The sequence below is a fragment of the Elephas maximus genome, chromosome 22 (genome assembly GCF_024166365.1).
Source record: "Elephas maximus indicus isolate mEleMax1 chromosome 22, mEleMax1 primary haplotype, whole genome shotgun sequence".
Classification (NCBI taxonomy): domain Eukaryota; kingdom Metazoa; phylum Chordata; class Mammalia; order Proboscidea; family Elephantidae; genus Elephas; species Elephas maximus.
This window is the reverse complement of record NC_064840.1, coordinates 8674031-8697098: the sequence shown is the minus strand read 5'-3', so window position 1 is coordinate 8697098 and position 23068 is coordinate 8674031. Positions and strand designations below refer to the sequence as shown.

The 23068-nt window shown below is 44.3% G+C and overlaps 2 protein-coding genes and 1 long non-coding RNA gene across 4 annotated transcripts in view; 2 read left to right on the top strand and 1 right to left on the bottom strand.

The window, feature by feature from the left end:
* Window positions 1–12241, top strand: part of P2RX7 (purinergic receptor P2X 7) — a 49337-nt gene extending 37096 nt beyond the window's left edge. For both annotated transcript variants that reach the window (XM_049865268.1, XM_049865269.1), the window contains 5 exons: window positions 1761–1851; window positions 2336–2401; window positions 2886–3026; window positions 8291–8392; window positions 9955–12241. In XM_049865268.1, coding sequence (XP_049721225.1) covers window positions 1761–1851; window positions 2336–2401; window positions 2886–3026; window positions 8291–8392; window positions 9955–10470 — 916 coding nt within the window. In that variant the 3' untranslated portion in view covers window positions 10471–12241. The remainder of the gene's footprint in view (window positions 1–1760; window positions 1852–2335; window positions 2402–2885; window positions 3027–8290; window positions 8393–9954) is intronic.
* On the bottom strand, window positions 6918–21156 carry LOC126065369 (uncharacterized). Its single transcript, XR_007514845.1, has 3 exons — window positions 19713–21156; window positions 8277–8362; window positions 6918–7680 (listed from the first exon to the last, which is right to left on the bottom strand). It is a non-coding gene; the product is annotated as an uncharacterized LOC126065369 (long non-coding RNA).
* The window catches only part of P2RX4 (purinergic receptor P2X 4), a 20764-nt gene continuing 18772 nt past the window's right edge, over window positions 21077–23068 (top strand). The window contains exon 1 of the mRNA XM_049865280.1: window positions 21077–21274. Coding sequence (XP_049721237.1) covers window positions 21141–21274 — 134 coding nt within the window. The 5' untranslated portion in view covers window positions 21077–21140. The remainder of the gene's footprint in view (window positions 21275–23068) is intronic.

Genomic DNA, 23068 nt, shown 5'->3' with positions numbered 1-23068 from the left:
ACTGAAAGCAGCGACTTAAACAGATACCTGTAAGCAAGTGTTAACAGCATTATTCACAATAGTCAAAAGGTGAAAACAACCTAACTGTCCATCAACCAATGAGTTTAAACAAAATGTGGTAAATCCGTAAAATGGGAAATTATGCAGCCATAAAAAGGAATGAAGTTCAGATATAGGCTACAACATGGATAACACTGAAAATATGCTCAATGAAAGACACCCGTCACAAAAGACCACTATCATACGACCCCATTTATAAAAAGTATCTAGAGCAGACAAACACATAGAGACAGAAGGTAGATTAGTGGTTAGCAAGGGTTGAGGGGAAGGCAGACGGGGAGTCAGTGCTTACTGGGACTGGAGCTTTTGCCTGGGGTGATGAAAAAGTTTTGGAAACAAATAGTGATGGTTGCACAACATTGCATGATTAATGCCATGGGGTTGTGCACTTGAAAATGGTTAAAATGGCAACTTTTATGTGTATATTTTACCACCCATCTCCCCCGCCAAAAAAAAACCCAAATCACTCAGTAGAGCAGAAGAAAGAATTATCTTCAAGTGGGAACGACCTGATGCAAAGACGTCGAAACCACTCTGGCTGGACCAGGCATTGAAGTGCCAACCAATCTCAATGTTGGATTTTAAGAATTAAAAAAAAAAGGGGGGGAAGGTGTTTCAGATGTTCCGTGATATATTTTGGGAGTGCATCTGCTTTCTTCTCTCCACACAACTGTAAATAGATTGTGAAGTGATAACTCATGAAAGAAAACGTGCACCTTCATCTAAAAACAACAGCCAAAAGGTGGCGAGAAGGAGATTTCGTAAAAGCTTTGGGAGCATGCAGCTTAAGGCAGCCTTATTATTACACCACTTGGCCTGACTACAGCTCTGGGGACAGCTGCATATTTGGGGTCATTACTGAGGTGCACAGGAGTCTATGGGCAGTATAGTTACTGTGATCAGCTGCTAACTGAAAGGTTGGAGGTTCAAGTCTACCCAGAGGTACCTTAGAAGAAAGGCCTGGCGATCTACTTACAAAAAATCCAGCCATTGAAAATCCTATGGAACGGAGTTCTGTTCTGACACACACGGGGTCACCGTGAGTCAGAATCAACTCGGTGGCAACTGATACAAGGTGCACCTGTCCCCAGTCCACTAATAAGTGTCTAAGGCTCACCTCCTTTGTTCTAGAAGCCAAACCTTTTTTTTTTTCTTTTCTTTTTTGAGGTAAAATTCACAAAACATAAAATTAGCCATTTTAAAGTGACAATTCAGTGGCATTTAGTGCATTCGGTGTTGTGCAACCCCCACCTATCTAGTTCTAGGACATTCTCATCACCCCAGAGGGAAACCCTGTACCCACAGAGCAGTTATTCCCATCGCCCCTCACCCCATCCTCCCACTAAACCGGTTTTTCCCCTTCAGGAAGACTCAAATTGCTGGAAGTTGTTTTTGAAATGTCCCTGCTTGTTGCTTATCCTACGTAGGTTAAAAATTGGTCATTTTAGCCTTAAACTGAAAGCAGATTCCCCATCGCTTTGTGATAACAGAAAAGGAGAGGAGATGATGTGGACGAGTGGCTCTTTGGTCCCAGGGGGTCGGTGAGAGCAGCTGGTGGTGTTCTTACATCCGCCAACCCCAGCAGAGCTAGAAAATGGATCAGGGGGACTAGACTACCTCCTGTTTTGGTGTTTCTAGTCATACAGTGCCAGTACTTCCAGAAAGATTTATAATAAATAATGGATCCTTTCCTTCTACAGACACGCCAAGTACTATAAGGAATCCAATATTGAAAAACGGACCCTGATAAAAGTCTTTGGGATTCGTTTTGACATCCTAGTGTTTGGCACCGTAAGTTTCTGCTCCCAGCCCCTGGCACCTCCATCCCTATGATTATGTCCTGGTTATTGTCGTGGCGCCTCCAAGCAGTGTGTGCACTCTGCTCAGAGTCATTAGCTGACGCTGTGCATTTCAAACGTGGGAAAGAAAGAGGAGGAAGAAATGTCCTTGGGGTTCTGTCCACGGACTAATCATCTGACGAGTACAAGAGTAGGACTAGAAGAAATTCTAATTTTCAATTTAAAAATATTCTGATGCTTTAATTAAAAAAAAAAAAAGGGAGAGAGAGAGAAAGAAATCACTCTAAAAAGCAGTTTGTAAGTACCAGAACCTACCTCAAATTGGCTCAGGGAAAAAAGTCCTTTTTTGGGGACTGCAGTGACCACTTGTGACGAACCCCAGTCTCCCCTCTCTGCTTGACCTGACAATTGCACGTTACAGCCAAGGGGCATTGCTCTGAATTCCAATCGCGACCACTTTTCTACTCTGTTTCCAGGGAGGGAAATTTGACATTATCCAGTTGATCGTGTACATCGGCTCAACCCTCTCCTACTTTGGTTTGGTAAGACAGTCTCTTAAGCTTGATGGAAATCATGTGGCAAAAATGAAGTTCTGAGACATGCTACGATATGGATGACCCTTGAGTACATTATGCTGGATGAAATCAGTCAGTCACAGAAAGATAAATATTGTAGGATTCCACGTATATAAAATATCCAGATACAGGCAAATGCATAGAGACCACAGTTTATCAGTGGCTGCGAGGGAGTGGGGGGAGGGGAGGGGCTGCTTCTTAAGGGGTACAAAGTTTCTGTTTGGGGAGATGAAAAACTTCCGGAAATTGATAGGAGTGATCATTGAACAACACGGTGAATGTAATTAACGTCATTGGATTGTACTCTTAAAATGGTTAAAAGGGCAAATTTTTTATTTATATATATTTTACCACAATAAAAAATAAAAAAAATGATTATCAGAGACACATTAAATCTAAAAAAAAAAAAAAGCAGTTTCACAAACGCGGTGCTTCTGTGGGTTTTTCCCAGGCCACTGTGTTCATCGACTTTCTCATCAACACGTACTCGACAGAGTGCTGTGGAAAGTGTGTCTACCCCTACTGCAAGCGCTGCAGGGTGAACGAGTACTACTACAAGAAGAAGTGCGAGACCATCGTAGAGCCCAAGGCGGTAAGGGGCGCTGCCCTGCGTGTGTCCGCGCCGTACATACAGGACACCAACACACCCTAGGTTCCCTTAGATCATGGACAAATATGCTAATACAAGGCCCACATGTAACTCTGTCGTGGATGAGTCTCTGGACTCCACCCTGGTCAACCCTCTCTCAGATAAATGCTTTGGTCTTAGGGAAGAATAGAAACAAAGATGGAGAGGCCAGATACAGGGAAGACAAACTTTTATGTTCCAGGACTTATCGATTTTGTCAGATATGTTAAATTGGTACAGCCAAAAAGAAAGCAAATACTATAATGACTTTGGAGAACAAATTGGCAGGATCTAACTAATAACACTAAAAAGGGGCATACCTTGAAGCCTGGCATTTTTATTTCTCAATATCTGCCCTAGAGGGACCCCCACAAGAGCACCCAAGTAGTACCTGGGTACAAGGGTGTTCACGCAGCCCTGTTTGTAACGGCATCTACCAGATGTCCACCAACAGGCAAATGGTGAAATAAACTACCGGAAATCCACAATAAGGAGTACCAGGTACCAGTTTAAAGGAATGAGGTACATAATGATAATTGCAAACATTTATACAGCACTTACGATTTCCTGCTAGGCACTCTTCTAAGTGCTTTACATATATTAATTCATTGGATCTTCATAACAACCTTATAAGTAGGTGCTACATTATCTCTGGAGACCTGGTGGTACAGTGGTTAAGTCCTCAGCTGCTAAAAGAAAGGTCGGTGGTTTGAACCTAGCCGCTCCTTGCTCCTCAGGAGAAGGCTGTGGCAGTCTGCTTCTGTAAAGATTACAGCTGTGGAAACCCTACGGGGCAACTCCACTCTGTCCTATAGGGTCGCTACAAGTCAGAATCAAACCAACAGCAGTGAGTTATAATGGATTTCAAGGTGCATGTGTTCAAATACACGTCAGCCTCTCTCCAATATTTTTGCTTCACCTGTAGTGCCAATGTGGCACCGAAAGGTAAAACAGTACCAGCCGTGTTCAATTGTTGTCAACCCTGAAATTAGGATTTTAGAATTATTTATTACTTAGGAATTGTGGATAGATAGGATCCTGGGCCTGGGATAGCATAGTGCTGATCAGTAAGTTGCCATGGGGCCTTGGTGGCGCAGTCGTCAAGTGTTTGCTAACTGGAAGGTTGCAGGTTCAAACCCATAAACTGTTTCCCGGGAGAAAGATGTGGCAGTCCGATTCCGTACAGATTACAGCCTTGGAAACCTATGGGGCAGTTCTACTCTGTCTTATAGGGTCCCTATGAGTTGGAATTACTCGATGGCAGTGGGTTTGGTTTTTCGTTTACTATTGTCTCAAACATTATAGATGCCTAAATTGAGGCATGCTGTTGCCATTAGGTGCCGTCGAGTCGATTTTCAACTCCTAGTGACCCCATGTGACAGAGCAGAACTGCCCCACAGTTTTCTAGGCTGCAATCATTCCAGGAACAGATCGCCATGTCTTTCTCCTGCACAGCTGCTGGGTGGGTTCTAACCAGCAACCCTTCCGTTAGCAGCCAAGTGCTTAACTGTTGTGTTACCAGGGTTCCTTAAATTGAAAGGTTAAATAATTTGTCCAAAGTCATACAGCTAATGAGTGGCAGAGCTGAAGATTCCAGCTTAGGCAGGCTGGCTTCAGAATCCATGTTCATAGCTACTGTGTTATAGGTACTGGCAGGAACAGGTAGACATCTTATTGAATGGAAGAAGGCAAACTGTGGAACCACATGCACGATATGATATATGGGATAAAAAACAAAAAGTTGCACATGTAAAGTAATCCTATGTATTTTCTGTGTGCATGTGTGTGTGTACAGAATGTGCTAACAGTGACAATAGTGATAACACGTGTTGTTTCTGTTGTGTGCCGCTGAGTCGATTCCGACTTATAGTGACCTTATATGACAGAGTAGAGCTGCCCAATAGGGTTTTCTAGGCTGTGATCTTTTTGAGAGGAGCCCTGGTGGCACAGTGGTTAAGAGCTTGGCTGCTAACCAAAAGGCTGGCTGTTCAAATCCACCAGCCGCTCCTTGGAAACCCTCTGGGGCAGTTCTACCCTGTCCTATAGGGTTGCTGTAAGTTGGAATTGACTCGATGGGCTTGGCTTTTTTGAATCTTTATGAGAGCAGATCACCAGGGTCTTTTCTCCTGCGGAGCAGCTGGTGGGTTTGAACCACCCATCTTTCAGTTAGCAGCCAAGTGCTTAACCATTGTGCCACTAAGCTCCCTGACAATATATAAACACAAGAAAGTGATAACAACAGTTGCGCTGGCAAGGTTGCTTCTAAGATGAAGGAGGAGCTAATAGGAATTTTGGGCTCACCTGTATTGTGGTTTGTTTAGTTTTGGGGGGAAATCATTTGCTGGACTTTACTAAGAAGATCTTTTGCATTCGGTGCCATGATTGCCCCGATCAAAGAGAAATCCTGGTACTTGAAAACAACAAAGAGGGTTTCTTTGTCTTCCCCTCAACCAAGAGCATTATTGTCCTCCCTTTCCTGGCAGCTGAATGTATGATTCACTGTCCATTGTACATGTATTTACAACTTGAAATAAAAGTTCATCTTTGCAGCTAAAAATAATCACCACTCCATGGCCCCTGATGGGATAGAATGGAAACAAAACAGTAATTTAAACTGCAACAATTTAACTTTCTTGAGATATTCAATCCAGAGTAAAAAACTGAAGAAACCCAAATTCCTGTTACAGGAATTTTACTTAATGCTTAGTAGAATTAAAAAATTTAGGCTGTACCTGGTACTGGTACAACAACAGACACGTAGACCAATGGAACAGAATTGAGAATTCAGACATAAATCCATTCACATATGAGCAGCTGATATTTGACAAAGGCCCAAAGTCAGTTAAATGGGGAAAAGACAGTCTCTTTAACAGATAGTGCTGGCATAACTGGATATCCATCTGCAAAAAAATGAAACAAGACCCATACTTCACACCATACACAAAAAGTAATTCAAAATGAATCAAAGACCTAAATATAAACTCTAAAATGACAAAGATCATGGAAGAAAAAATGGGAACAATGCTAGGAGCCCTAATACAATGGCATAAACAGTATAAAAACATTACTAACAATGCACAAACACCAGAAGAAAAACTAGATAACTGGAAGCCCCTAAAAATCAAACACCTATGCTCATCCACAGATTTCACCAAAAGAGTAAAAAGATTACCTACAGACTAGAAAAAGTTTTTAGCTATGACATTTCTGATCAACATCTCATCTCTAAAATCTACATGATACTGCAAAAACTCAACTACAAAAAGACAAATAACCCAATTAAAAAATGGGCAAATGATGTGAAGAGGCACTTCACCAAAAAGACATTCAGGCAGCTAACAGATACATGAGGAAATGCTCACGGTCATTAGCCATTACAGAAATGCAACTCAAACTACAATGAGATACCATCTCACTCCAACAAGGCTGGCAATAATCCAAAACACACAAATAATAAATGTCAGAGAGGTTGTAGAGAGACTGGAACACTTATACACTGCTGGTGGGAATGTAAAAAGTTACAGCCACTTTGGAAATCGATTTGGCGCTTCCTTAAAAAGCTAGAAATACAACTACCATACAATCCAGCAATCCCACCCCTTGGAATATATCCTAGAGAAATAAGAGCCTTTACACGAACAGATATATGCACACCCATGTTCATTGCAGCACTGTTTACAATAGCAAAAAGATGGAAGCAACAAAGGTGCCCATCAATGGACGAATGGATAAATAAATTATGGTGTATTCACACAATGGAATACTACGCATCAATAAAGAACAGTGAGGAATCTGTGAAACATTTCATAACATGGAGGCATCTGGAAGGCATTATGCTGAGTGAAATTAGTCAGTTGCAAAAGGACAAATATTGTATGAGACCACTATTATAAGAACTCAAGAAATAGTTTAAACACAGAAGAAAATATTCTTTGATGGTTACGAGAGTGGGGAAGGGGAGAGGGAGAGGGGTATTTACTAATTAGATAGGATAGTACACAAGAACTATTTTAGGTGAAGGGAAAGACAACGCACAATACAGGAGAGGTCAGCACAACTGGACTAAACCAAAAGCAAAGAAGTTTCCTGAATAAACCAAATGCTTCGAAGGCCTGAATAGGAGGGGTGGGGGTCTGGGGACCATGGTCTCAGGGGACATCTAGTCAATTGGCATAATAAAATCTATTAAGAAAACATTCTTCATTCCACTTTGGTGAGTGGTGTCTGAGGTCTTAAACACTAGCGAGTGGCCATCTAAGATGCATCAATTGGTCTCAACCCACCTGGAGCAAAGGAGAATGAAGAACACCAAAGATACAAGGTAATTATGAGCCCAAGAAACAGAAAGGGCCACATAAACCAGAGACTACATCAGCCTAAGACCAGAAGAAGTAGATGGTGCCCGGCTACAACCAATGACTGCCCTGACAGAGAACACAACAGAGAATCCCGGATGGAGCAGGAGAGCAGTGGGATGCAGACCTCAAATTCTCGTAAAAAGACTTAATGGTCTGACTGAGACTAGAGGGACGCTGGGGGTCATAGTCCCCAGACCTTCTGTCGGTCCAAGACTGGAACCACTCCCAAAGCCAACTCTTCAGACAGGCACTGGACTGGGCTGTAAGATAGAAAATGACACTGGTTAGGGGTTAGCTTCTTGGTTCAGGTGGACACATGAGACTATGTGGGCAGCTCCTGTCTGGAGGGGAGATGAGAAGGCAGAGGGGGACAGAAGCTGGCTGAATGGACATGGGAATATGGGGCGGGGGGTGGGGGGAGAAAAGGAGTGTGCTGTCTCATTAGGGGGAGAGCAACTAGGAGTACACAGGGAGATGTATACAAATTTTTGTATGAGGGACTGATTTGGTTTGTAAACTTTCACTTAAAGCACAATAAAAAGAAAAAAAAAAATAGGCTGTAAGCTGTGGACACTCTGAATCTAAAAGTTAAGGTGATCTGGGAAGTCTGTACTTTTGTGGAATTTTTCTGTAAATCAACAACTGCTCTAAAAAATGAAGTCTACTAAAAAACAAAAAAAAGTTAAGGTGCATTTACTCAGAAATTATTCATTCTTGGTTAATGGGAGTTTTGAGTTAACTTTGTTAAAAGTTTGTTATTTGTTAAGTGGGAATAATAGTTGCCTTTGAATACATCCAGGTATTTTCAGATATGCAGTTCTTGGTAATTTCATGCAAAATGGGTAAATTTTGTAACCTTTTTTCTCCCAGACATTGAAGTATGTGTCCTTTGTGGACGAACCTTACATCAGGATGGTGGACCGGCAGCTACTCGGAAAAAGCCTGCAAAATATCAAGGGTAAAGAAGTCCCAGTAAGTTAAAGCATTTGGTCTTTTTAGTTGTTTTTAAAAAGAAAACCTGAGAAAAAATAAACATAAATGATAGCAGTTGGGTCAATGTCTCTTGGAGGATAACACACAGATTTTCCAGCAGAGGGACCCTGGTGGGAAGGAGAGAGTGGAGCTAAGGCAACAAGTCTTTACTGTCTGTTGGAGCTCGGGAAACCCTGGTGGCATAGTGGTTAAGTGCTACCGCTGCCAACCAAGAGGCTGGCAATTCAAATCCGCCAGGCGCTCCTTGGAAACTCTCTGGGGCAGTTCTACTCCCTCCTGTAGGGTCACTATGAGTCGGAATTGACTCAATGGCAGTGGGTTTTTTTTTGGTTTGGAGCTCTAGTTGGAAACCCTGGTGGTATAGTGGGTAAGAGCTATAGCTTCTAACTAGAACTGTCAGCAGTTCAAATCCACCAGGAGCTCCTTGGAAACTCTATGACACAGTTCTACTCTGTCCTATGAGGTCACTAAGAGTCAGACTCAGTGGCAATGGGTTTTGTTTGGTTTTTGGTTTGGAGCTCTACTTCCAAAAAATCAGCTACTGAATATCTCATGGGGTACACACATGGAGTACACACATGGGGTACACACATGGAGTCGACAGGAGTTGGAGTTGACTCGATGGCAACTGGTTGGTTGCTCATGTGCTGGGCAGGTCCGCAGGCAGCACAAATGGTTTGCACTTGACTACTAATCTAAAGGTTGGTGGTTCAAACCCAGTAAGAGGTACCACCAAAAGAAAGGCCTGGCAAGATGTTTCCGGTAAGATTACAGCCAAGAAAACCCTATGGAGCACAGTTCTAGTCAGTCACACACAGGGTCACCAGGTGTTGGAATTGATTTGACAACAATAGGTTTCATGTCCTAAGCACTGCCTTAGATAATGGGGATATGACAATAAACAAAGCAGACAGCATCCCTGCTTCCATATGGAAGAAGGATAACCAAGTGAACATATAAATAAGATTATTTCAGATGGTGATAAGCACGTTAAAGGACGGAGGCTACCATGATGTGGTAAGAGAATAATCTTGGATTGGGGGCACTACCTAAACTGGGTGGTCAGGGACAGAAGGTCTCCCTGAAGAGGTGAGGACTAAATTGAGGCCAGGCCTTTCTGAAATTCACTTTCTAAACCTGTAAAACGGAGATAATGATATGTATCTCATGTGGGTTCTTAGAAGGCTTACATGAGGCAGTGCTAGTTTGTAAAGTACTAGCACAGCCCTGATACAAAGTATTTAACGAGTAACAACTGCTATTATTAATATGGAAACCCTGATGGCATAGTAGTTAAGAGCTACGTCTGCTAACCAAAAGGTCAGCAGTTCAAATCCACCAGGCACTCCTTGGAAACTCTATGGGGCAGTTCTAATCTGTCCTAGAGGGTCACTATGAGTCGGAGTCGACTCGACGGCAATGGGTTTAGCTTTATTTTTTATTAATATAAGATTAAATGTGACTATATAAATTTATCCTAAAATTAGAGAACTTAGAACCCTAGGGGTTGTCATTGCTGATGGGTTTGGAAACTCTTTCAGAGACCCCCGAAGGACTTCACAGACCTGTCCAAGCTGCACCTGTCTTTGTACGAGCCACCCCCAACTCCAGACCAACTGCTGGAAATGCAGCCGCTTAATGAAGAGGTGATTAGTAGGTCTAGTGACAGTAGGTCCCGTGACAGCCCGAGCTGGTGCCAGTGTGGAAACTGCCTCCCCTCCCAACTCCCCATCCAAACTTCCAGATGCCTGGAAGAGCTGTGCTGTCGGAAGAAGCCCGGTGCCTGCATCACCACCTCAGACCTGTTCCAGAAGCTGGTCCTGTCCAGACACAACCTGCAGTTCCTCCTGCTTTACCAAGAGCCCTTGCTGGCGCTGGACCCAGAGTCCACCAACAGCCAGCTGCGGCACTGCGCCTACAGGTGCTACACCACCTGGCGCTTTGGCTCCCAGGACATGGCTGACTTTGCCATCTTGCCCAGCTGCTGCCGCTGGAGGATCCGGACAGAGTTTCCCACGAGCAAAGGCCAGTACAGTGGCTTCAAGAGTCCTTACTGATGGCACAGGTTGGGTGCTTCAGTCACATGAACGTCACCATTGCTTACACCTTGAGCTTCGCTTTGAACTTCGTCTTCAAAGACCTGTGGCCAATCTTTCAGCCAAAGGAAAATGTACTTTCTGGTTCTGTAACTCTGTGTCAGAGAGCAGAGTGGCCTGATTAAACAAAGAGACAAACCAACCAACCAACTGGAAGCCCTCAGCACCAACTGATGGTCAAGAGATTTAGGTTTCAGTCTGAATTCTGTCCCTAGGGAGTTGTGTGGCCCTGGGGCTGTAACCTCTGTGTCTCCTTCTTAACCAACCAACTCTCCCACGTAGATATTGGGAGGACAAATTGAGACAGTTAATTTGTATGTGAACTGTACTGTTAATGTTAAAAGAGACATATGAATGCAAAGGATCCCATGATGAGGCCAGTCTAGGAGAGTGATCAACTAAGAGCAAACCCTCTGGGCCCTAGTTCGAGGATGTGGAAGGTTAAAGATGGTCACAAATTCTTAGCCACTCGTGCCTTGAGACTTGAGGTTTATGTCTCCTTCCCTTGAATCTGGGTAGGCTTTGATTGCTTTATCTAACAGTGGAAGTGACACTGACAGCTTCAGTCCTTGGTTCTGGCAGCTTCTACTTCCTGTCCCTTGGAACTCTTGCTGTGCGGGAATCCAGCCACCATGTAAGAAGCCTGGCTACCCTGAGATCGCCCTGTTGTGAGGAAGCCCAAGCAGCAATGTGGAGAGGACAGATGCCCAACCAGCCCCCAGCTGTACAAACCACCCAAGCCCAGCCACCAGACACAGGAAGAGAAGACGCCTTCAGATGACTCCACACCTGCTAACATGACTGCAACTGCACGAGAGACCGCAAATGAGAACTGCCCAGTCACCACAAATTGTTTTAAGCACTAAGTTTTAGGTTGGTTTAATAACTGGGACAGAGAGCAAATCTGATTCATGGGGACACAGCCCATTATTTCCCTGGTTCTGAGGTTCTTAGGGAGCCTGGATCATCCCTGGAGCCCCTCGGGGTTTAGGTTTCTATTTAGCTATTCTAGAAGGGCTGCAGACCAAACCATGTAACTCACCAGCCTAGCCCCAGAATCCATCGAGTCTAACTACAGAGATACCCAGTGCAGTCCAGTGCCCATCACATTTCTATGGCAGGGAGTGACTACTGCTGTCAGAACCTGAAAAAGGCTGCCTTTATGCCTTTAGCGGGGACACTGGTGGTTCAGTGCTAAAATTCTCATCTTCTACGCAGAAGACTAGGGTTCAGTTCCCAGTCAATGCACCTCACACACAGCTACCACCCGTCTGTCAGTGAAGGCTTGCATGTTGCTATGATGCTAAACAGGTTTTAGCAGAGCTTCTAGACTAAGATGGACTAGGAGGAAAGGCCTGGCAACCTACTTATGAAAATCAGACCATGAAAACCCTATGGATCACAACAGTCTGATCTACAATTGATCATGGAGACGGCACACGGCCGGGCAGCGTCTCATTCTGTTGTGCATGGGGTTGCTATGAGTCTCCTGGACTCATGCCTACTCGACGGCAGCTAATAATAACATATGCCTTTATCGTCCTGTACTTTGCAGCCAATCAGAATCGATGCAGTCTGGATGCTACTTAAAAAGCAACTCACACTCAAACCTTTACCATTTCTAAACATCAACTGCTAAGGGTGTGAAAATGGATAGCTGCAGGTTTTAAGATCCTCCTGCTGATCTTTTCTGTGGTTTTAGCACTAGCGTTAGCTATTTATCTATTTCTAAACAGCCACCTTAAAGAATAAGTAGTTTAGAAACCACTAGTCAACACTGTGACTGACAAAGGACCTGTGAGTTTTTTTATACATACGCTAAGATTTACTGTATTGATACTTCTTAAAAAATCAGCAGCTTTCTATTTTATTAATGTAAAATAAGGATTAAGACCCTCTTTTTGTGACCCAGGATATTTTCTGGCTCTAGACTCAGGAATCAAGTTAATCAGGCCAGATTGAACTTGCATTTTTACTGCCTTTCAGAGATATTTTTGAAAACTGGATAATACCTGGCTTCTTGGGAATAGAAATTACTTACTCCAAAATTCTATGTAACTGCTAAAGGCTTCTATTTTGACGACCTCTGAGCCGTCACACCTTCACTTTTTGAAGCCTTGTTCCTAGTGTGTTTCTATCACCTTGTTGAGGCCCCAGGTGGAATCAGAACTGGAAATGGCAAATAATCCCTGATCTACCTCCTGGCTTTCCTTCTCCTTCCCCGCTGACGCTCAGCCTGAGAGACGAAGTGTTACTTCAACTGTGTGGTAGACGTCGGACACTTCCTACAATAACGTGGACCATATTTATAGTCCTATTTTTAGTCTACTGTGTAAAATGACATCATTGTCAACAGCCCCATTTTGTAGGATCTGTTTCCTTGTACTTAAACCCATGCTTGTATTGTGGTAACCACACAGTATTCATCACTTTGTCCCCATGTCAGAAGGGAGGAGATCTGCTTTCTTGCTGTAACATTGGCTAAGTTCGTGTACAGCTCGTAATGGACTTACATTTCTCTCCTTAGAGTGACCATTGTTTAAGCCCTTCTTAATTCTCAGTTATGTAGGTGTCTTAACTTGACTGTTTTGATAATAATAAAAATACATATGATCCATGTTTATTTAAGTCTCCCCTTTACTTCCTTCTTTTTAGAAGGTCCCCAGTTCACGGTTGATTCATTCAACATTCGAAAACGTTTGAAATCTCTCTTTTTTTTTTTAATAGTACTTAGTACTCTCTGGACTTACTTGACTTTATTATGTCTCTCTCTCATTAAGACACTCATTGGGAACTAATGAGAAATAAGGTTGCTGTTCTCATGGAGGGTGAGGAGGTGGGATATTAATCAAATAATTCAAGCAAATATAAACTTGTCACAACTTGTTACAATGAAGAGGTAAAAGAGCTTATAATAGGGGAATGTGATCTATTAGGGGATGACCAGAGAAGCCCTCCCTGAGGAAAGAGGCCTTTAGCTGAACTCTGGGGAATAAGTACTAGTTAACTAGGTGCAGAGGTGAGGGAAGAGGCATGTATGAAGGGAACAGGCAGTGGGAACAGCATGTGCAAAGCCGCTGGGGCAGAAAGAGCAAACAGGTTTGTAGAACTGAAAGAAGACCCCATGATTGTACCATAAAGAGTAAGGGGAAGTAAGACGTGAGATATGGCTGGACAGGGAGGCAGGGTAGTTCACATCCCCTTGCCATCAGGTCGATTCTGACTCATAGTCCATAGCAAGGAGCTTTGTCTTTATTCTAAGAGCGCTGCAGCCCCCGAAGGGTTTTAAGCAGAAGCCTGGTAAGATCCTGTTTGTTTTTTTTAACGATCACTGTGATCTCTGTGTATGGGGAATGAACTAGGAGTGGCGGCAGATATGGTTATAATTTTCATTTTGGTCTCTCTCTACTCCTTGAAACATTTGCCCCAAATACGCAGCAAAATGGACTGGTTCTCTTTTCTCTCATCCTCTTCCTCCTGGGAAGTCATAAAAAGACTGGCAGCAAGAGAAGGAAAAGTTTTGGTACGCCTCAATTTTGAGATCATCTACCAGCCCAAACTGGTGGGGATGAAATCTCTTGTTGAGCTTCAGGTCAAGGGCAGGAGTGTAATGAGTCTGGAGATGAAGGTCAGTCGACAGCCTACTGAGATGCCACCCTGTGGTGTAAGGCCTAAAACTAAGGCCTGATATTATGTGTTGCCGTGTGTTAACTTGACTATACTAGGCTCAGCATGGAGTCACTTGTGCTGAGCCCCACATCAGCAAACGAATCCTAAGCAAGTTTTATTTCCCAGAAGCAGAAACCCAAGTCAATCAATTGACTCTTCCGGAAACAGAAAGCTAAGCTAGCCAATTAGGACTTGCCTGGTCAATTTAACCTAGTTCAAAATTTCCCCTTAATCTCAAGTAAGGAAAGAAAATGACCACCCGTCAATCCAGAAGCACAGCCTTCACGTTCCTGTGTGTCTGTGCCCACAAAACCCTTCTGCTTTACTGAGTTTGGAACTCTTGTCTGACTTCCAGACCAGATGTTCCCTGGTTCATGAATTGAAAAATAAAGCTTTTGAGTTTGCACACAAATTTAATATTGTGGAAATTTTATTTCTTTTTAACACAAGACTGCTGGTAAAATGGGGAGGGCCTCCAATAAGCTAAATGCTGGGTCCACTTTCCACTCTACTCCCATGGACAAGGTCCCCTAGCTAAACAACCCTCCTTATCAAATGGACCAAATGCTGTTCCTGTTTATCCTTAAATTAACCAAACCAAACCCATTGCCATGGAGTCGATTCCAACTCATCACGACCCTGAATAGCGAGTTTCAATTCTTGGCCTGCCTGTGGAATTTATTCAAACAAGCCAGCCACATCCTCCCTCCCATGAGAACCAGGGGGCACCTCACCCACTTGTTACTACAAAGCTTGCCTCCCACAACCCCTGGCTGTTCACTCTGCTCCCAAGTGCCACCACCATGTGGCTCTGTGTGGCGTGTGGTGTCCTCCTCCCCGGGCTGTGAGTATATGTGACTAATACACTGCTGTCACTCTCATTTGCTCAGTGTTAGGTGTCATGTGTTCAGCCATCCCCATAACCCTAGAGCAAGAATCCCTCCTTCATCAATGGGATAAAGAGGAGTTGATTCAAACACACCATAATTTTGGGCCAACCTCAAAGATAAGAAGCTTAGCTTGGCTTCTACCCTGTCAGTCTTGGAAGGCACAAAGTTGTTGTCTGCACAAAAGTCATGCCTACCAGAGCCAACAAAGAACTGTGACCACCACTCCCATTTATTCAACTCATCCATGTGAACGCACCGGGGCCTGGCTTCACTTTCTGCTGCTTTTGTGTTTTTTAACCTGAATTTAATCACATGCATCTATCTGTCTGAGAATCCCTGAAATGTACCGACTCAATTCCTTCTACTCTCTTTTGAATACATTTAGACACCATGGTCTTCTTATACTTTTACTGTGATCTTTCAACTTCCTGTTTTCCATTCTGAAAGGCTTATGAATCATGTTTCCAAAATAAATGATGATCTGTAGAAAAGGTTTTGTATGTCTAACATCCTTAATTCCTTTTATTAAATTATCAAGGTCACATGAGCCTTTGTCCTTAGGAATCTGTGAAGGAGGCAGTCCATGCTGACTGGATATTTTAACCAAAGAATACCATACTTGACAGACCTGGATAAGGGCCAACTCAAACATGGGCTTATCTAAGCCTGTCTAGAACAATTTGGCAGGATCACTAATATTTAAAAGGGCGTACCTTACTGCCTTGCATTTCCTCTCGATACCTGCCCTAGAGCGGCCCTCACATGAGCATCCAAGTAGTACATGTGTAAAAATAGCTGCAACAATGGACTCAAACATACCAATGATCACAAAGATGGCACAGGACTGGGCAATGTTTCATTCTGTTATACATAGTGTCACTGAGTCAGATCCAACTCAACAGCGACTAACAATGTATTTATCTTATTGTATTAATACATTAAAAAAAAAAAAACCAAACCCACTGCTGTTGAATTGATTCCAACTGATATTGACCCTATAGGACAAGAATATAACTGCCCCATGGGGTTTCCAAGGAGCAGCTGATAGATTTGAACTGCCAGGCTTTTGGTTAGCAGCCAAACACTCAACCGTTGTGCCACCAGGGCCCCATTTAATACATCACATTACTATATCAGTTGTATCAGATCAATCACATCGTATCTATCATGTCATATCATATTTTCACCAGCAAACAATAAACTCCTGAATGGCAAGGAGCTCATTTTAGGTTTGTGTCACTAACATACCTACTCCAGCACAGCGATGCAGTGGGGAAGAGTTTGGACCCTGGAAACAGACCTCCTGAGTTCAAATCCTGGCTCTGCCACTTACTGGCTCAGTGGCACCCAGGCAGCTTATCTAATCCTTATGAACCTGGTTTGTGTCCAAGGGTTGTTTTGGGTAGTAAATGTTATGAGCGTACATGTAAGGCACTTAGCCCAATAGTTGGCACAGAGTAAGCACTCGATAAATGCTGTTGTCCTCAGGTCCCCTTGAGCTGGTTCAGAATCATAGCAAGCCCATGAACAACAGAACGAAACACTGCCCAGTTCAGTGCCATCCTCACAATCATTGTTACGCTTGAGCCCATTGTTGCAGCCACTGTGTCAATTTGATCGTTGAAGGTCTTCCTCTTTTTCACTGACCCTCTACTTTACCAAGCATGGGGTCCTTCTTCAGGGACTGATCCCTCCTGATAACATGTCCAAATTATGTGAGATGTAGTCTCACCATCCTGGCTTCTAAGGAACATTCTTGTACTTCTTCCAAGACAGATTTGTTCATTCTTTGGCAGTCCATGGTATGTTCAATATTCTTTGTCAACACCACAATTTAAAGGCGTCAATTCTTCTTTGGTCTTCCTTATTCATCATCCAGCTTTCACATGCATATGAGGCGACTGAAAACACCATGGCTTGGGTAAGGCACATCTTAGTCTTCCAGATAATATCTTTCTTTTCAACACTTAAAAGAGATCTTTTGCAGCGGATCTGCCCGATGCAATGTGTCATTTGATTTCCTGACTGCTGCTTCTATGGGTGTTAACTGTGGATCCAAGTAAAATGAAATCCTTGAGAGCTTCAATCTTTTCTCCATTTATCATCATGATGTTGCTTATTGGTCCAGTTGTAAGAATTTCTGTTTTGTGTTGAGGTGCAATCCACATTGAAGGCTGTGGTCTTTGATCTTCATTAATAAGTGCTCTCTGTGGGCCAGGAACCCCACCACGCGGGTCTCCTGCTGCCAGTTCTCTGCTGCTGTATCTCTCCTGTTGGTCTTTCCTTCTTTGCTGGTGATGGGCTCCTCCTCTCTGCTCCGGAATTGGCTCTCTTTAAAGGCAAAACTGATGAATCCCCTTGGTAGGTCACAATTACCCTATCACACAGTCCTGTCTAATCACCTTGGTAGGAGTTACAAGACCATGGCTAGGAAGGCCATACACAAAAGTAAGTAATCACATGGCAGCCATTTGTATATCTTCTTTGGAGAAGTGTGTATTCAAATCCTTTGTCCATTTTTAAATTGGATTATTTAACTTTTAATTTGAATTATAAGGTTTTTTTGTTTTTGCTTTAATATACTGGATACTAGACTCTTAGCAGATAATGATTTGCCAATATTTTCTCCCATTCTATGGGTTGTCTTTTCACTTTCTTGATACTGTCCTTTGAAGCACAAAACTTTTTAATGTTGATAAAGTCCAATTTGTATATTTTTTTCTCTGGTTAATTCTGCTTCACATGTCACAGCTAAGAAACCATTGCCTAATCCAACATTATCAAGTTTTACACCTATGTTTCCTTTTAAGAGTTTTATAGTTTTAGCTCTTACTTTTAGGGCTTTGGTTCAGTTTATTTTTGTATATGGTGTGCATTTAGGTTCCAACTTCATTTTTTTGCATGTGGCTATACAGTTGTCCTGCATGCACAGCACCATATGCACGCGAAAGCTGGAGAATGAATAAGGAAGACCGAAGAAGAATTGACGCTTTTGAATCATGGTGTTGGCAAAGAATACTGAATATACCATAGACTGCCAAAAGAACAAACAAATCTGTCTTGGAAGAAGTACAGCCAGAATGCTCCTTAGAAGCAAGGATGGCAAGACTATGTCTCACATACTTTGGACATGTTGTCAGGAGGGATCAGTCCCTACAAGGACATCATGCTTGGTAAAGTACAGGGCCAACAAAAAAGAGGAAGACCCTCAATGAGATGGATTGACACAGTGGCTGCAACAATGGGCTCAAGCATAACGATTGTGAGGATAGCGCAGGACTGGGCAGTGTTTGGTTCTGTTGTACAGGGGGTCACTATGAGTCGGAACCGACTCGATGGCACCTAACAACAATACAGTTGTCTCAGCACTATTTGTTGAAAAGACAGTTTTTTTCCCTATTGAATGGTCTTGGCACCTTTGTCACAAATACTGTTTGTTTTTCAACAAAATTCCCAAGGTCGATTAATAACTGGCCACACCCAGTCAAGCACACAACAAAAAATCAACCACATGTGATTAAGATGTGCATATTTAGAAACCCCAAACTATAATCAGCACTTATTTTTACCTTATATAATACTAAGATTATTCTGGCTAGTACATTGATTATATTCACTATCTTGATTGTGGCGATGGTTTCATGGGTGTATACTGTACATCTGTCAAATTATGTATATTATCGAACTGTACACTATAAATATGTGCAGTTTATTTTATGTTAATTATACCTCGATAAAAGGTCAGCAGTTCAAATCCACCAGCCACTCCTTAGAAACCCTAGTGGGCAATTCTACTCTGTCCTACAGGGTCGCTATGAGTTGGAACCGACTTATGGCACCTAACAACAACAACAAAGCTGTTTACAAAAGAACGTACACAAAGGACAAGAATGTAAATGAAATGACATTTTTTTTTATCCTAATCATTTTTCAGAATCAACCTCTCTGGGCCTAAGGATAGGTTACCAAATAGAAATTTAGGAAAACTTGTATTTCTACATTCAACTAACTTCATTCCAATATGCAAGCAAATCATTTCAATTCAAGACTTGTAAGACTGGGACCAATTCATTACTACAGAATAAACGTTAATGAGGGCTTGAGAATAGGTTTTGATTCTTAAGGAAAACACTTTTAGGTCCCTTTCTAATGAGGCTCTAGCAACTGGGTTTGCTTGTATGATTTCAAGTTTACCTTTTCTACAAAAAATATAAACCCTCAGTTGATTCAGGCTCTCTATTGGCAGAGACGTTTCATGTCTATTCTCTGTATTCTCAGCTCCAAGAACACTGCCAACCACACAACAGTAGTTCAGTAAATACCTGTCGAATGAAAGATTAAAATTCCACTTAACCTGTTACCTTTTCCTAGGACCAGTTTGGACTGTGACAGGTGGCAGCTCTGTTCCTTCACTCTAACTCAATTCCATCTCTATAGGCAAACGCTGCTGTTTTCTGTAAATTCTCTTATTATTTACCTCATTATATTTGCGGGGAAAAAAAACGAGTTGTGGCTTAGGAATCATATCTAGATGATGAAATAAAACTACCTGTTAAAGATCACACATAGGATCCATGCATTAGAAGCCATTATAGTGAGGGAAATCATGGCATATTCTCCGAGAACATTAAAAATGATGATTACCTGCTAGAATTTCTACTCCATGCAGGCAGGAAGTTTTGATGGTTCTGTTCACTGGACAGTGCCTGGAACACGGAGGGTCCTTATTAAAACCCACTGCTGTCAATTCTAACCCACAGTGACTCTATAGGACAGAACAGAACTGCTCCGTAGTGTTTTCAAGACTGTAAATCTTTACCAAAGCAGGGTTCCACATTTTCCCCCAAGGAGCAACTGGTAGGTTTAAACCACCAACTATTTGTTTAGCAGCCAAGTGCTTTAACCACTGCACCATAAGGACTCCTTATAAAACCTATCCACGAAAACATATCTGAAGAGGATGAACAAACATGTGAAAAACTGTGTTCAAATGGTGGGGTGATGTTTCTTCACTTTCCCTCTATTTTCCAATTCTCCCTAAAGTTGTGATAAAACGTCGGCAGTTGAAAGGATGGTCACAGAAACACCACCCCCTCACTTTGCCATGGCTCCTTCCTCTCTGGCCTGTGACAAAGAAATTGGAGTAGTGTATTTGGTAGGATGTGTGGCCACGGCCAAGGGCTCCTAGGACACCTGATAATTTAATTTTTTCCCCAGTTTGAGAAGGTGCTGCTGCCACCTCCTCTCCCACGTAGAGCCAGTACAAGTTTGGACGTCCTGAGGGGTCACTTGTACTTCTAGTTCCCCAAAGGGGGTTGCTCTTTCCCGAAGTGGACGTCACTAAGAGGGTCATTCTTCACGGTCTCCCTGGAGGGGGGTCACTTGTCCCTGAGAAGAAGGTCCCTGAGAGAGTCATTCTTCGAGGCCCCCCTGAGGGGGTCACTCATTCCTGAGAAAGAGGTCCCTGAGAGGGTCATTCTTCGAGGCCCCCCTGAAGGGGTCACACGTTCCTAAGAAAGAGGTCACTGAGAGGGTCGTTCTTCACGGTCCCCCTGGAGGGGGGTCACTTGTCCCTGAGAAAGAGGTCCCTGAGAGGGTCATTCTTCGAGGCCCCCCTGAGGGGGTCACTCATTCCTGAGAAAGAGGTCCCTGAGAGGGTCATTCTTCGAGGCCCCCCTGAAGGGGTCACACGTTCCTAAGAAAGAGGTCACTGAGAGGGTCGTTCTTCACGGTCCCCCTGGAGGGGGGTCACTTGTCCCTGAGAAAGAGGTCCCTGAGAGGGTCATTCTTCGAGGCCCCCCCTGAGGGGGTCACACGTTCCCGAGGGGGAGGTCACTCACAGGGCCATGCTTCCGCCCCGGCACCCCCGAGGGGGGCTCTCCTTCCCCAGGGGAGGTCACGCCTCGCCCGGGCTCCTCCCCAGCACGCACCGCCTCCCTCCGGGCCTCCCTTAAAGGCGGCGCCGCGGGCGGCCGGGCGGGCGGGGTTCGGGGCGGGGACGCGGCGGCGGCCCCAGAGCGCAGAGCGCGGCGTGCGAAGCCGGGCCGGCGGTGGCGGCGGGGAGCGCGCGCCATGGCGGGCTGCTGCGCGGTCCTGGCGGGCTTCCTGTTCGAGTACGACACGCCGCGCATCGTGCTCATCCGCAGCCGTAAAGTGGGGCTGATGAACCGCGCCGTGCAGCTGCTCATCCTGGCCTACGTCATCGGGTGAGCCCGGCGCCCCGGGGCCCGAGGGACCGCGGCCGACCCCCGCCTGGGGCGGGCGCACCTGCTCTTGGTGGCCCGGGGCCTCGGGTGAACCCGCGGGCGCCCTCCAGGTGGGGTTCCACCTGGTGACACCCACCTGCGGGCCCGGGTGGCTGCAGCTGTGCCCCCGCCGCGGGAGGCGGGGAGAACGGGCTCGGTGCCAGGGTTCCGGGGCCGGAGGGCCGCTTCCCTGCTGTGTCGTAATGGCCAGAGCCTGGCTAGCCCTTCACGCTTGCCTTTCCTGCTTCCTGACCTTCTGAGTTGCTCTGTGATCCCCCTTGGCCGTGGGGCGCCTTGCCCTAAACGTCTCAATCTTGGCTCTTCAAGTCCAATCTGAAGATCTGCTGACAGAATTCAAAGCTTTGGGATTTCCACTTATTTTCTGTTGGGTCTGTGGTTTCCGTGCCTTTCCTCAGAGCACCATGTGGTCACTCAGATAGTGAAGAAAGCAGGCTTGCAAAAAGTTCTCTGCTCTTAGTCAGCCACCTAGTTATGTGCATATCGTGTTGAAAGTTCACTTTGTTTTGTGGGGTTGTTGGAGTTTTGGTATGTGGACCTGCCTTAGCCTCATCGCTCCACCTGCTCTATGCAAAGGCTTATAGGTACCCTACCACCTTACAAGCCAATTGTCCTCAAGTCTGTTCCAACTCATGGGGACCCATGAGTGTCAGAGTAGAACTCCATAGGGCTTTCAATGGCAGGTTTTTCAGAAGTAGACACCAGGTCTTTCTTCCAAAGCACCTGTCAGTGGACTTGAACCTCCAACCTTTCGGTTGGCAGCTGAGCTTGTTAACTGTTTGCACCCACCAGAGACTCCTCTGCCACTTTGAGGCCTCACTAAATGCTGGATTTTGATCGAATGAGTACGTTACAATGTAATGAAACTGGAAAGAGAAGGAAATGACCTCACCAACTGGGCCCGCTTTAAAGGGTCACCTGACTGTTGTGTCTGCAGCTGCTGAGCTGGCAGGTGTACCTGCTCATTTGCTGCTCTTTTTTAAAAGACCTAGCGCAGTGGTCCCCACACTTTGTACTTTGCACATTGGAACCACTGATTGCTGGCTCCCATTGCTAAACCTTCTGATTTCATTGGTCCGAAGGATGACCAACTCCCCAGGTGATTTCGATGTGCAGCCAAGTTTGGAAAGCACTGACCTAGTGTTTCCTGAACTTACCTAATCAGGAGAAATTCACCTGAGGAATTGTATAAAAATAACAGATCGCCAGGCGTCTCCTTGGAGTTTCTGATTCATACGCCTGGGTGGGACTTGGAATCTGTTAACATGGCTGCAGGGAATTCACCTGCAGTATGCAGCAGCAGTAGGTACTGACAATAGTCCGGGCTATGGCTTTCCAGGTATGACCTCTACATCAGTACCAGTCCCAGATTTGGATTCATTAAGTCTCAAGAATGAGGTAGTACCACCATCACCCACTCTTCCCCCATTCCCTCTCTCACATTCCAACAATTGTGATGTACCCTTAAATTTTGAGACTCACTACCAGTTGCCATTCAGTGGACTCCAACTCACGGCGACCCCTTGTGTGTCGGAGTAAAAAGAACTGTGCTCCATGGAGTTTGTAATGGCTGGCTTTTTGGAAATGAATTGCCAGGCTTTTCTTCCGAGGCACCTCTGGGTGGACTCGTACCTCCAACCTTGCAGCTAGCAGCCAAGTGTTTAACCATTGTGCCACTAGGGCTTCTTACATGACTACTGTAAAGCTATGAATTACATATGTGGCTTGCATTATATT